General features: G+C 41.7%; 1 protein-coding gene across 1 annotated transcript in view; it reads right to left on the reverse strand.

The window, feature by feature from the left end:
* Positions 1–711: 711 nt before the first annotated feature.
* The window catches only part of LOC117292463 (RNA polymerase I-specific transcription initiation factor RRN3-like), a 30,235-nt gene continuing 15,794 nt past the window's right edge, over positions 712–15,152 (reverse strand). The window contains exons 13-17 of the mRNA XM_033774507.1: positions 14,140–14,263; positions 13,531–13,694; positions 6,247–6,402; positions 4,826–4,901; positions 712–4,556 (exon numbers count right to left, since the gene is read on the reverse strand). Of these exons, the coding sequence (XP_033630398.1) occupies positions 4,446–4,556; positions 4,826–4,901; positions 6,247–6,402; positions 13,531–13,694; positions 14,140–14,263 (631 nt within the window). The 3' untranslated portion in view covers positions 712–4,445. The remainder of the gene's footprint in view (positions 4,557–4,825; positions 4,902–6,246; positions 6,403–13,530; positions 13,695–14,139; positions 14,264–15,152) is intronic.

Raw genomic sequence — 15,152 nt, forward strand, 5'->3', positions numbered from 1 at the left:
TGGGCATTGGACAGTACTGTTTACCGAAAGTATCCACTGGCTTTAAAAGGAACGTAAAATGTTGGATGTAAAAGAAAAAGTAAAATTAATTTTAAAAGTAACGTGGGGGAAGGTGGGGGACCTCAAAAGTATTTTTCACCGCACAACCTGAAAAAAATACTGAAAATTTGGAAAGTTCCTCAGCAAAGTGGGGTTTCACATTACAAGTCATTTTGGCAATAGCTGACGACTAGTCCTTCGATGAATCAATAGTGCTTTAATGAAATCGAACCCTAAAATCATAAAATTAGCATTTTTTCATTGAGTAGAGCTTTTGTCAGTCTAACATGACAACAATCCTCTTGGGGGGGGGGGGGATTTCATAGGGAGTTAGGGCTAAGTCTTATCTAACAATCCCATGACTAGTCCTAAAAGGACTGATATAATTGTTAACGTCTCTTTCTGATGGACACTTTTTTTAAAGTATTGTAACTTAAACTATTAAACAGACATTAAACATTTAATTCATCCATTTTTATTAATTTTGGTTTTACCCATACACCTATGTGTGTTAGCAGAGTATACTCAGTACACGTACTTTCCCGAGTCCTGTGAAAAATAGGCATGTTACTCGGTGGGATTCGAACCCACGACCCTTGCAATTCTAGAGCAGTGTCTTACCAACTAGACTACCGAGGCTGCCCGGCAGCCAGAGGCAGTTCGAATCCTATGTTTTGGCAGCGGGTAGCACAACGATATAAGAGATGTTAAATTTGCACCATCCATTTTTGTTTGTTACCCAGTACATCTTGTATTTGTATTCTGTTGCGTTTTTCTCTAGAGCGCTTAGGGACATGTTTAATTACTATGTGTTATGCGCTAAACAAGAATAGTTAATTATTATTACTATCATTATTTCACTAATGTTTTCACAGAAGTGCTTTTTTCATAACTTTTTTAATTTCATGGTTTGTGGTTTAAATTTTTGGCTGGTCCGTATTTCTGGTCCGTATCTTTTTAGAAATCTGTTATGCTCTTTGGTTATTTCTGCCTCTTGTTTGGAGCTACTTTAATTTGTACAGCGCCTTGTGGTCCAGTCATGGATGTAAGGCGGTTTATTAGCTTTATTTATTATTATTATTGTTATTATTATTATTATTATTATTATTAACAAAAATAGTCTATACAATTGGCAATAACATTGATTATCTCAATGCACCGAATTTTTGACCGCGTGAGGGCGCTCTCAATAGTATTTTTATCACTTCCAGGGTTAAATGCGATTAGTCCTTCCACAGTTTTAATAGGCATTCTGTCACTTTTGTTGCGACGTAGTTTGTAGTTGCTTTAGAGGTGGATAAAAACGGCTTCTTTAAAAGTCTTATTGTCCAGTACGGATTAGATGTCTGGGGAGGTAATGTGTTACAGTATTTAATAACTGTTTTGGGTATGAATCATTGAGACCACCCTCAAGCAGTAACAAATATGGCCCATTACAAACTTACATTTTTGCAGCAATATCAAATGACTAGACTGAAATAAGAATACATTTATGACTTTCATCTGAGTTTATATGTACACTACATGAATGTCCAGTTATATAAATACATTGACATTTCAGTCTTTATAAATATTACGAAATGTACCAATATCGGGACAAATCTTCTTGGTTGGTGTAAGGGCCATGTCACAAGAGACGTCTTACAGGCAACTGGTTCCAGGCAATCTCCAAGAAGGAAAGCCATTCACATTTGAATGTTCACATACATTTCTTGGGGATCACAAGATATTATGCCCTCACAGGTACCCAATTAACCCTGGGTGGAGGAGGAAATTATAGTTAGGTGTCTTGCTCAGGGACACAAGTGTCACGACCGGGATTCAAACCCACACTCTGCTGTACAGAAGCATCAGAGCTTTAGTCTGGTGCTCTTATCTACTCGGCCACGACAATCTTTTCCACAGGACAGATCTGGATGTTTTTTGTTAAAGCTCCAAAACTTGGTGAGATGCATGCAACATTCATTGGTGTAACCCCCAGGGTGTGGTGTTGTTTAGCTCCTGAAACCTGGTGAGATGCAAGCTACATTCGTTGGTGTAATCCCCAGGGTGTTGGGTTGATTAGCTCCTGAAACCTGGTGAAATGCACGCTACATTCATTGGTGTAATCCCAAGGGTGTTGGGTTGATTAGCTCCTGAAACCTGGTGAGATGCAAGCTACATTCATTGGTGTAATCCCAAGGGTGTTGGGTTGTTTAGCTCCTGAAACCTAGTGAGATGCATGCTACATTCATTGGTGTAATCCCCAGGGTGTGGGGTTGATTAGCTCCTGAAACCTGGTGAGATACACGCTACATTCGTTGGTGTTATCCCCAGGGTGTGGGGTTGTTTAGCTCCTGAAACCTGGTGAGATGCATGCTACATTCGTTGGTGTAATCCCCAGGGTGTGGGGTTGTTTATCTCCTGAAACCTGGTGAGATGCATGCTACATTCATTGGTGTAATCCCCAGAGTGTGGGGTTGATTAGCTCCTGAAACCTGGTGAGATGCATGCTACATTCATTGGTGTAATCCCCAGGGTGTGGGGTTGATTAACTCCTGAAACCTGGTGAGATGCAAGCTACATTCGTTGGTGTAATCCCAAGGGTGTTGGGTTGATTAGCTCCTGAAACCTGGTGAGATGCAAGCTACATTCATTGGTGTAATCCCAAGGGTGTTGGGTTGTTTAGCTCCTGAAACCTATTGAGATGCATGCTACATTCGTTGGTGTAACCCCCAGAGTGTGGGGTTGATTAGCTCCTGAAACCTGGTGAGATGCATGCTACATTCATTGGTGTAATCCCCAGGGTGTGGGGTTGATTAACTCCTGAAACCTGGTGAGATGCAAGCTACATTCGTTGGTGTAATCCCAAGGGTGTTGGGTTGATTAGCTCCTGAAACCTGGTGAGATGCAAGCTACATTCATTGGTGTAATCCCAAGGGTGTTGGGTTGTTTAGCTCCTGAAACCTGGTGAGATGCATGCTACATTCGTTGGTGTAACCCCCAGGGTGTGGGGTTGTTTAGCTCCTGAAACCTGGTGAGATGCAAGCTACATTCGTTGTTGTAATCCCAAGGGTGTGGGGTTGTTTAGCTCCTGAAACCTGGTGAGATGCACGCTACATTCGTTGGTGTAATCCCCAGGGTGTGGGGTTGTTTAGCTCCTGAAACCTGGTGAGATGCAAGCTACATTCGTTGGTGTAATCCCCAGGGTGTGGGGTTGTTTAGCTCCTGAAACCTGGTGAGATGCATGCTACATTCATTGGTGTAATCCCCAGGGTGTGGGGTTGTTTAGCTCCTGAAACCTGGTGAGATGCATGCTACATTCGTTGGTGTAATCCCCAGGGTGTGAGGTTGTTTAGCTCCTGAAACCTGGTGAGATGCATGCTACATTCATTGGTGTAACCCCCAGGGTGTGGGGTTGTTTAGCTCCTGAAACCTGGTGAGATGCAAGCTACATTCATTGGTGTAACCCCCAGGGTGTGGGGTTGTTTAGCTCCTGAAACCTGGTGAGATGCATGCTACATTCATTGGTGTAACCCCCAGGGTGTGGGGTTGTTTAGCTCCTGAAACCTAGTGAGATGCAAGCTACATTCGTTGGTGTAATCCCCAGGGTGTGGGGTTGATTAGCTCCTGAAACCTGGTGAGATGCATGCTACATTCGTTGGTGTAATCCCCAGGGTGTGGGGTTGTTTAGCTCCTGAAACCTGGTGAGATGCACGCTACATTCGTTGGTGTAATCCCCAGGGTGTGGGGTTGTTTAGCTCCTGAAACCTGGTGAGATACACGCTACATTCGTTGGTGTTATCCCCAGGGTGTGGGGTTGTTTAGCTCCTGAAACCTGGTGAGATGCATGCTACATTCGTTGGTGTAATCCCCAGGGTGTGGGGTTGTTTATCTCCTGAAACCTGGTGAGATGCATGCTACATTCATTGGTGTAATCCCCAGAGTGTGGGGTTGATTAGCTCCTGAAACCTGGTGAGATGCATGCTACATTCGTTGGTGTAACCCCCAGGGTGTGGGGTTGATTAGCTCCTGAAACCTGGTGAGATGCATGCTACATTCGTTGGTGTAACCCCCAGGGTGTGGGGTTGTTTAGCTCCTGAAACCTGGTGAGATACACGCTACATTCGTTGGTGTAATCCCCAGGGTGTGGGGTTGTTTAGCTCCTGAAACCTGGTGAGATGCATGCTACATTCGTTGGTGTAACCCCCAGGGTGTGGGGTTGTTTAGCTCCTGAAACCTGGTGAGATGCACGCTACATTCGTTGGTGTAATCCCCAGGGTGTGGGGTTGTTTAGCTCCTGAAACCTGGTGAGATGCACGCTACATTCATTGGTGTAATCCCCAGGGTGTGGGGTTGTTTAGCTCCTGAAACCTGGTGAGATGCATGCTACATTCATTGGTGTAACCCCCAGGGTGTGGGGTTGTTTAGCTCCTGAAACCTGGTGAGATGCACGCTACATTCGTTGGTGTAATCCCCAGGGGGAGGTCTTTGTCCCACTCTTCGTATTGCACAAACTCATCTTCTTCTTCCTCCCTCTGTAAAATAAATGGCAAAATCAATGATTACTCGCCAATAATGGATGGACTACATTAAATTCTGTGAAGAGTTATGCATTCCTAAGAAAACGGTGAAAAGGTACCCAAATGACAAACCATGGTTTGACCTGTCAGTTCGTACCGACTTTCTTGCTAAGGAGCATGCATTCAGATCCGGCGATGCTTCAGCCATCAAAAAAAGCCAAATACCATGTTCAAAAGGCAATCCAATCCAGGAGGCAATCCAGGATGAACTTGCTGTCACTTACCTTTTTAGCCGAAGCCTCCTCTTCAGGTTTGCAGCCTTCCCATTGTCTGTACATAGGATTGATAAACGCACCAGACCTAAACAATGTAAAAACAAAACTTATTCATAAATACCCCGCACAGTTTCGCTATTTCAATTTGTGGAGAGCGTGTCACGTGGGGTGTTTAAACAGTTGATAATGACCAGCTGGAGCTGTTTATGAGCGGTTGTTTTCCGACAGCATTGTGCGGGTTAGACCACAACTTCGTTCCCAGGGTTGATCGATCTCGCCACGCCACTTTAGCCCATGGATACGAGTATGCATAACTACGCGCACAAATAAATATCAAAAAAAATAAATGCACCACACGTGCAGAGTTCAAGGCGGTCGGAAAGCAGATAAGTTTTACAGAGTTTCCTACTTTAATACGCCTTTTTACCAAAATAGCATTTATGAATGGGAATAAAAGAGTAGTGACTCGTTCTTAAACTGCCGTTTAAACACTTGCAGGGTCGTGGCCGTGCAATAAAGGCCCTCACCTTCGGCCTTATCCTATATCCAATTCCAACAGTCCAACCACTAAACAAAACTGTAGCGGGAGAACGCAATTTCAGTCAACAACATGAGTGCTGAGTAGAGGTTGCGTCACTCCCTCCATTTTACTGTTTGTGCCGTACACATAGCTGAGAAATGTGAGGAGTAGCATTTATCAACCAAATTCTAGCACAAATCAATCAATGATCAACACAAATATGCTTCGAAATTGCACTGTTTTCCAATTACTTTGCCAACTAACACGGTTGGCCATTTTACGGAGTCAAAAATTTGACGCAACAAAATGGCGGGCCGTGTTAGTTCAGACGAAAAGGAAAACCATGCAATTTCAAGACATATTTGTGTAGATCATTGTATTCTACTTTTAAAACATCTTTCAAACATATGCATTTACAACAAACGTTTTTTATAGACCAACTCGCCCAATCCAAGGCAATATGTCCCTTTAAAGGAATGTTACAGAACTGGTAAGAAACAAAAATCATGAAGATCACAGATTAACATAAAACTTACATGGTCTAATGATGATGATAGTAGAAATCATCCCTTGAAATATTTCTTTCTGAAATTTCATATTTGATGAGAAATAAATAATCTAATTGCGCGTTTGGAGTTTATCACGCTCAGTGAGCGTTTTACTCATTTTTGTTTTGGTATCGATGCAATGCAAAATTTGAATTTAGTTTTTCACTATTCTCTCATGACCCAGATGGCTGATCAATCTCGAACTTCTACAGGTATGTCAGTTTATGTATATAATGGATTACATAAAGTGCTCACACTGCCGGCAACTTTTTTGCAGGCAAAACCAATTCTGTAATATTCCTTTAAAGTGGAGGGTAAGGCAATCGAGATATAAGGAAAGTAATTTAAAAACGAAACATTACCTTGGTAACAAGTAGGGATCAAAAGGGAAGAAGGAGTCCAGCGAGTTGGTTGAAGAGAGAGACATCACAGCCCCGCTGGAGTGCAGCTTGGTCACTTGATGTAACGACCGATTGTTACGTTCCATGATTGTATAACAGTATGCGATCTGATATTTTCTGTGAAAAGCAAAAGGGTTAACAAAATTCATGTATTTTCATTTGACTAATGACTACTTATAAAGGCCTATAATGGAGCAAGTTTGAGTGCGCACATTGAGTCGACTACTGAACAGCAACATACATGCGCAGCAACATACATACTCATTTAGATGCCTAGTCAACCATCGGTACCACGGAGATCAACAATCCATTGCCTTCTGCGATTTATCTATGGTGCCACTTATTCCCTCTGCGCTTTATTCATGTTAGCATAGGCTATTGGGACCAGGGAAGAAACCATGGTCATGAATCATGAGGCTGGTTCCAAATGGTCAACTACAGTAATCAACCAATGGTGGACCAGCCTGGGTTCCAGTCAAAATAGTAACCCTTTAGTTAAAGGAACACGTTGCATTGGATCGGTCAAGTTGGTCTTTAAAAAGCGTCTGTAACCGTTTGTTATAAAATGCATATGGGTAGAAAGATGTTGTAAAAGTAGAATACAAATATCACTCAAAATTGCATGGTTTTCCTTTTACCTCGTCGACTAACACGGTCGGCCATTTATGGGAGGCAAATTTTTGGCTCCCATAAATGGCCGACCGTGTTAGTTCGCAGGAAAGGAAAACCACGCAATTTCGAGGCAAATTTGTGTGGATCATTGTATTCTACTTTTCAAACATCTTTCCAACCATATGCATTTTATAACAAACGGTTACAAACACTTTTAATAGACCAACCCGTCCGATCCAAGGCAACGTGTTCCTTTAACCATGGTGCACACTCAAACTTGCTCATGGACGAAAGAACTGTGAAGCTCGCAAGAAAAGCGAAGTTTAATTAGAATAATTTTTTTTAGACAGAGAATAAAAACGGTCCCAGGAATTTGAAGTATTGGTCTCACATCATAATAAAAATATAGTTATCCTCACATGCAATAAAATAACAACAAACTTCATACTAGACAATTAATTTTGTTTGTAAGATGGGAAAGAGAAAGACCAACAACCAAGGGTAGTTGAGAGGTCACATATTATCTCCGTACCACTATTTACTGTCTGTGCCGTACACATAGCTGAGATAGGTGAGTCAACACTATCACAACCAAATTCTAGCACAATTCAAACATAAGTATGACTCAGATAATTTGTTATTGTGTCACGTGTATAATGGTGTAGAAGAAGCCAGGTATGGCCAAATAAGAGGTCATGTGTATCCCAAGCATTTTAGTGTGTGAATGGTTAGCCATAAGTTTTTCGGCAACAGTTTTCAGAGGCTGTGGAAATCAATCAAAATATAATTTGTTTGCCTGTTTTTATTCGTATCTGTGTACAATTAAGGTCAGTAGGCAAGTTACTCCAGCTTCCAAGCAAAATGGCAGGGGATGGACAATTCAAACAAATCAGTACGTGCGGAACAATGATGAAAAACAACTTTTTTTTTGTGTCTAGCACTAACCAAGATTTCTCATCAAATGTGACATTTCAGGCAGAAATATTTCAGGGGATGTTTTCTACTATTATCATCATTAGACCGTGTAAGTTTGATGTAAATCTGTGATCCTCAGGATTTTGTTTTCTTACAAATTCTGTATTGTTCCTTTAACAATAAATATTTAGTTTTGTCTGTTTGGCGCGCCATAGGCCTTCTCTCTAATTTGCATTTTATGCTTTCCTTGCGGCAGAGATGCACCCATACCATTGTGTTTGATAGTCTAACTCATTCAAGCGTACCCCTATATAAATGAAGCGCTTTCTCAGCTTCCCCATTCAGGTGATTTCACAAACACACCGAGTATCATCTATCTTTGCCAATAATACTTTAAACCTGACATGTCTACTTCAAGCGACCACGTACAAACCGCCGAAATTTTTGACAAGTTTAAAGACTATTTCGACGCTAAGTTTAGCGCTATCAACAAAACACCTAATGACACTACAGCGCTGAAAGAACTAAAACTCAAACTTGAAGCCAAAGATCTGTCAAGACCAGGCAATATCGCCCAGTACGAATTCTGCGGACAACTCGAGATTGTGCTTTGCAAAATCCAATCTGCCTTGACCGTCGATATCAACATCGAAGCAGCCCTACAAGCCGTACAAGAAGGGACGACCCTGATTGCCGAAAGAAAGCAGAAAGTTCGAATAGCCGACTCCAGCAAGGCCGGCTGGGGCACCGTGTCACATCTAGACAAAACCAACGTCGACAAACTGACTGCTGAACAGCAGAAAAAGGTGCTCGTCGCAGAGGAAGCTGCTTTAAAAGATATAGAGTCGCGCAAGCGGCGACGGAATGAGGCTCCGCAACACCAGCAGAGTGGCTCTAGGCCCACATTTGGTCATCCTGATCGCCATCTTTTTCGAGGTATTGTAAAGCGATTTGTTAAACCCCTACCTATTATACTTTGTCAATTTTCAAAGGCCGTTTGTGATCCCACCATTATCCCATGCTGTAAATAAATAATTCGAATCAAATCCTATTGCCTCCTTTTTCCTTTATTATGGCGTGTCCATTAACACCAAACTGTTTTTCATGCGTATGAGCGTAGCGAAGTAGCATGAAAATTTAGTTTTGTCTGTTTGGCGCGCCATAGGCCTTCTCTCTAATTTGCATTTTATGCTTTCCTTGCGGCAGAGATGCACCCATACCATTGTGTTTGATAGTCTAACTCATTCAAGCGTACCCCTATATAAATGAAGCGCTTTCTCAGCTTCCCCATTCAGGTGATTTCACAAACACACCGAGTATCATCTATCTTTGACAATAATACTTTAAACCTGACTTAGTGCCCTCCCACCCTCCCGATCCCCGGGCAAAGGGTTTAAATTAATTAAAATATTTTATTTAGTATTTCCAGTCGCCGTTTTTCTTTCTCTCTTTTTTTTCAAAATTGTGGTTTTTTTCCAGGCATGCCGTCTTTTGAGTCGTGCTTCTCCTGTGGAATGTCTGGCCATTGGTCCAGAAATTGCCCCTACTCCTTTGGTTCCAACACCTACTCACGTTACCGAAATCAGGCAAGACCCACACCAGCCGTCCCTTTCACCGGGCAGAGACCTCCATTCCCATCATGGCACGCCCCATCCTACCAGTTCCAGAGAGCATTGCCCCAAGCAGGCAACCAGGGAATTGCCCCGACAGGGTCTTTTGATACCGCCAGTACCAGCACCGCCTCAACATTGCCAAAAGCACAGTAAAGACAATATTCGCAATAAGTTCGATGACGTTCTAAAGGTACATTGTTTTCCTGAAAAGGCATCCTTACAGTCTGATAATTTACCAGTTAAAGGGAGACTAAAACAACATGTTCAATTCTGGCGTGATATAGGTTCCCCTGACATGATTTTATCAATAATCGAGCAAGGTTATGTAATCCCTTTTGAAGAGGAACCCCCTCCTATGTTTTTCAGGAATAATAAGTCGGCCTTACGCGAGGCCAAATTTGTAACAGATTCCATTTTAGATTTACTGGCTTCTTCCCGTATTTCAGAAAAATCTCATCCTTCTTACGTGAACAGCCCTTTATCTGTCTCATGCTCAGCTTCGAAGAAAAATAGACTTATTCTTGATCTCAGCGTTCTCAACAAATTCATACCAAAAACGCGCTTTAAATTGGACGACTGGAAATCGGGTATTCAATTTCTGTCACAAAATGCTCTCATGGTTACATTCGATTTAAAATCGGGCTACCATCATTTTGACATTGCCCCTGCCTCCCAATGCTTTCTGGGATTTTCTTGGTCTATTAACGGGGTAGTCAGACATTTCGAATTTACAGTTCTGCCTTTCGGACTCAAATCCGCTCCTTACATATTTACCAAAGCTCTGAAACCTTTGGTCACCCACTGGAGGTCATGTGGAGTTTTAATAGCTCTCTACTTGGATGATGGTTTCATTGTCATCCCTAGACCAATGGAATCATCAAAACACAACCAGATTGCCTTAAACATCTCTAACCACATTCGTTCTGATCTTTTAGAAGCAGGTTTTGTATACAATATTTCTAAGAGTATTTGGAGCCCTGTATTTACTATTGATTGGTTAGGTATGAGATGGGACACTGCACAGGGCACACTTAAGATTCTTGATCGTAGGATTGTTAAGATTAATAAATCCATTGATTTTCTTCTACAGCAATATACACCTCTCACAATAAGAGATTTGCATTCATTCGTAGGCCAAATTATTTCGTTGTCCCCCGTTGTTGGTAGTATTTCTAGATTAATGACTCGTCACTGTCAAATGACAATCGCAGCCGCCTTTGATGAAAACGTTCCAGTCGTTCTTACAGATTTCTGTCTTTCTGAAGTTAAGTTTTGGAGAGCTAATGCCAAAATTTTGAATGTTCGTTTTGTTTTCGCTCACCGAGTTGTTAACAAGATAATTTGCTCAGATGCCAGCTCCACAGGTGCGGGTGCTATAATCTGTAACGAGGTTCACACAGCCCACAAATTGTGGACTAACACAGAATCAGTCCAAAGTTCCACTTGGCGCGAGCTCGAGGCGATTCGCTTTGCGCTCTTGTCTTTCCTCCCTTTGATTCATGCCACTGAGTTGAAGTTGCTTACCGATAGTCAGTGTGCAGCAAAAATTATCGAGTCCGGGAGTATGAAACCAAATCTGAACAATCTGGCTGTTGATATTTTCAATATTTGTCTGAACAACTCTATTCGCATTGATGTTGAGTGGATACCCAGGGCTAAAAATGACCAGGCTGATTTTGTCAGTAGGATTCTCGAGACGGACGATTGGTCCCTTTCAGAAAAGTTTTTCTCTGTTATCAATGCTCACTGGGGTCCATTCACAATTGACTGCTTTGCTACTTTTTACAATGCTAAACTGCCCCGATTTTATTCTCGTTTTTGGAACCCAGGTTCTTCGGGTGTAGACGCCTTTGCCCAGAACTGGCACGGTGAAAATGCATTGTTGGTTCCCCCTGTAGCCTTAGTGGCATCCACCCTTAAACACATGCATCTTTGCAAATGTAAAGGCGTAATAATTTTCCCCTGGTGGCCTTCGCAACCCTTCTGGCCTTTACTATGGTCCCAATACCGTACCTGGGTCAAGGACCTCATTACTGAAGTTGGTTATCTCGCACTTAAACATGGCAGAAATCACAACTCCCTACTTGGTTCAAATGATTTCGATGGCTGCGTTGCAGCCGCATATCTAGACTTTGTTCCAGTTTAATCCCTTCTCACTCTTGTACAGTGTGAGTATCACATATTTTCATTCTTAATTCTTCCTCTCTTTTTTGTGCATACAGATAGTCCGAAACCACCCATTTTGGCTCGATTTCCCCCTCCATTTCCAAGCCAAGAAAGAAATAATGCTGCTAGATGTAATCTTTGCTAAATCCGAGGGTACGGTTATGGCTTATTTCTATAAATGTCGTCAATTTTTGTCCTGGTTAGAATTGCAAGGTATTCCTCCGATGCTCCCCTTTTCTGAACAAGTGTTAGCAATTTACCTGTCACATATAAAATCCCATTCAAACTCTGATAGTGCTTTGATTTCTACTGCTGCTTCATTGAGATGGTTACATTCATTGGTTAATGTCAAAAGTAACCCGCTTGATGCACCCATCATTCAACATGTGATAGTCAGCGGTAGGCGGGAACTACATCATCCGCCCGCACAAAAACAGCCAATTTCCCTAAGTCAAGTCAAAGCCATTGTCGACCTTTTCGCGGGTCCTGATGCCTCACTTTTAGATCTTAGATCTGCCTGCTATGTCTCCCTCAAATATGCTCTCCTTTTTCGTCACAATGAGATGGCAGGTATGAAGGCTACCCACTTATCTGAATTGCCAAACAATAAGGGTATTTCAATCTTTATTCCAAAATCAAAAACCGACATTTTCAGGGATGGTAGTACTGCTTTTCTTTGCGACACACTGGACACCTACTCACCAGTTGCGATTTTACGCCGATTTTTAGAGGCTGCCGGGATCAATCTGGGTCAAGACAAATATCTGTTCACCCCTGTTATATTTTTGTCCAGTACAAAAACGTACAAAATTGGCGCTGATAGACCCTTAAGTTACACTAGGTGCAGAGAGTTGTTTTTTGAGGCCCTCAGGCGCATAGGCGTAACCGATCCCAAGGTATATGGCCTTCATAGCCTAAGATCAGGCGGGGCTTCCCACCTAGCTAACAAACATGTTCCTGAAGCTTTGATAATGCAACAAGGTCGCTGGAAGACCACTGAGGCTAAAAACAGATACGTCAAATGGGATATCAAACAAAGACTAGACCTGTCAAAAACACTCTTCAAAGAGTAGGCTTACTGTATAATAATTGGCGGTGTAGAATAATTTGCATTAGAATTTTCTATTGATACTCAACATTACGAAACGGTCGGGTGATCCGTCCAGTATAATAAGAGAGTTTTTCTATTGTAAGAGAGTTGATATGTTTTAAGGAACAGACGAGTTTGTTTCTATTATAAGAGAGTCGATACGTACTTATTATTTGAATTTATTGGAATTCTGCATTAACAATTTAAGGAGCAAATTGTGCATATACGAAATTTGGCTGTGTAAAATGATTTGCATCAGAATTTTCCTATTACTATTTAACACTACGAAACAGCCAGGTGGCTCGTCCAGAGATTTGAGATTTTGTGAGATTTTTGTTCTATTTAAGGAGAGTTTGACATGTACTTAATTTGAACCTATACGAAATTTTTGTTCTAATTATAAGAGACTTGATGTACTTAATTCGAATTTATTGAGATTCTGCATCTGCAAGGAATGATTCTGCAAGGAATGATCAGAAACGACTAAGTTGAATAAGATTACATGTAATTGAAATTGTGCACGAACGAGCTAGATGATAAAATGATCCGACATGGTCAGATGACCAATTGAGTGTGTTATGTTGGTCAGATGACCAGAAGTGATACACGAGGATCAGATGATCCAGTGCTGTATTCCTTAAATTTGGAAGTTAAAAAAGGGAATTTTAAGACTCGGTGTTTGTGATCCCACCATTATCCCATGCTGTAAATAAATAATTCGAATCAAATCCTATTGCCTCCTTTTTCCTTTATTATGGCGTGTCCATTAACACCAAACTGTTTTTCATGCGTATGAGCGTAGCGAAGTAGCATGAAATTAAAAAAACATTTGTTGTTGTTTCAACATACCTGGTTAGAGTGGCAAACACATTGACTATGGACGGCAGACATACTCTGATCGGATTGAGTCGACATGTGACAATACGTTCTAAGTTCAGTCCCATCACATAATGCAGACCCTTGTTGTCCTCCAGAAGTTGGCGATGGCGGAAAACAAAAATATAAAACACCGCCTGAAAACAAAACCGGAAAGAGTCGACCATAAATTTTAATAATTATTAGCATAAACCCTCACTTGGTAACAAGTAATGGGGAGAGGTTGATAGTATAAAACATTGTGAGAAACGGCACCCTCTGAAGTAACATAGTTTTTGAGAAAGAAGTAATTTTCCATGACTTTGATTTCGAGACCTCAGAACTAGATTTTGAGGTCCCGAAATCAAGCATCTGAAAGCACACAACTTCGTGTGACAAGGGTGTTTTTTCTTTCACTGCTATCTGGTATTTCAGCGACCAAGGTGCTCCAGAGTTGTTTCGAACGACTGCAACAGTCGATTTTTTTACTTCTAGCGCGTCAAGTCGCTCCTAATTGTTTCAGACGCTGAACTTTTTTCATGCGCTTAATTCAATAATTTGGTTCGGCGCGACTCTGGAACGCCTGTCTATAACGGGTGTTACCTGACAGAGAGAATAAAACGGTCCATGTACGTTGACGTCTTGTAGTAATCTAGGATTGCTTTCTTGCTTCTCGATGTAATAGTTAATCCATCCAACCATGAGATCCAAACATGCTGTCACCGTACTGTGGACAAAGTCAAGATCAAATTGAAACAAATTATTGCACCGGATGCTATTTGTAGTTACTCAAAATAATTGTCAGCATAAAAACCCTACTAAGTAACTAACAATGGAAAGCTGTTGATAGTATAAAACATTGTGAGGTCCACTGCCGTGAAAGACAGGGGTAAGAAGCTACAAAGCAAACCTGATGCTTCTTCTAATCCATACACTCTTGATCTGCTGAGATGTAGAGGAGCCATTCCAACAGCTTTATTCCACGTACTGCATCTCTTTGGAACTCCTTGCCTGGTGCATGTTTCCCTCCATCCTACAATCTAGACTGTTTTAAGAGGAACATCAACTCCTACCTTCAGCTCCCCGAGTTCTTTGCACATTAAATAATTGTTCCTCTTGTAGCCTCATACCAAAAGTGCCTTTTAAGGGCCGGTCACACAGGCCCCGACAACGAGTACGAAACAAGAATGATAAAAATGCACGCCCTCGATTGGTTGAAATGCTCCACGCAGAATGCGCCCACGCTCATTCAACCAATTGGGGGCGTGCATTTCTATCGTTATTGTTTTCGTTCTCGTGCCTGTGTGACCAGGCCTTTAGCCTTGTTTTGGGCGAACTTGCATTAAAAATCCCCAAAATAATAACAATAATAATAACCAGATTTGTATAGCACCATTCCATCTAGATCATGGCGCTCAACAACAACAGGCAATGAAAAACAAATACAATTAAAGAGTAACTGGGAACAGGTGGGTTTTTAAGTGGTTTTTGAATGACGAAACAGTGTCCAGTGTTCTGATGCGAAATGGTATACTGTTCCACAGTTTCAGGCCGGGAGTTGTGAAGGCTTTGTCCGTGTTTTTGGACCTGTGTTCCGACAGCAGCGTACTATCACA

Source organism: Asterias rubens, chromosome 7 (genome assembly GCF_902459465.1).
Source record: "Asterias rubens chromosome 7, eAstRub1.3, whole genome shotgun sequence".
Classification (NCBI taxonomy): Eukaryota; Metazoa; Echinodermata; class Asteroidea; order Forcipulatida; family Asteriidae; genus Asterias; species Asterias rubens.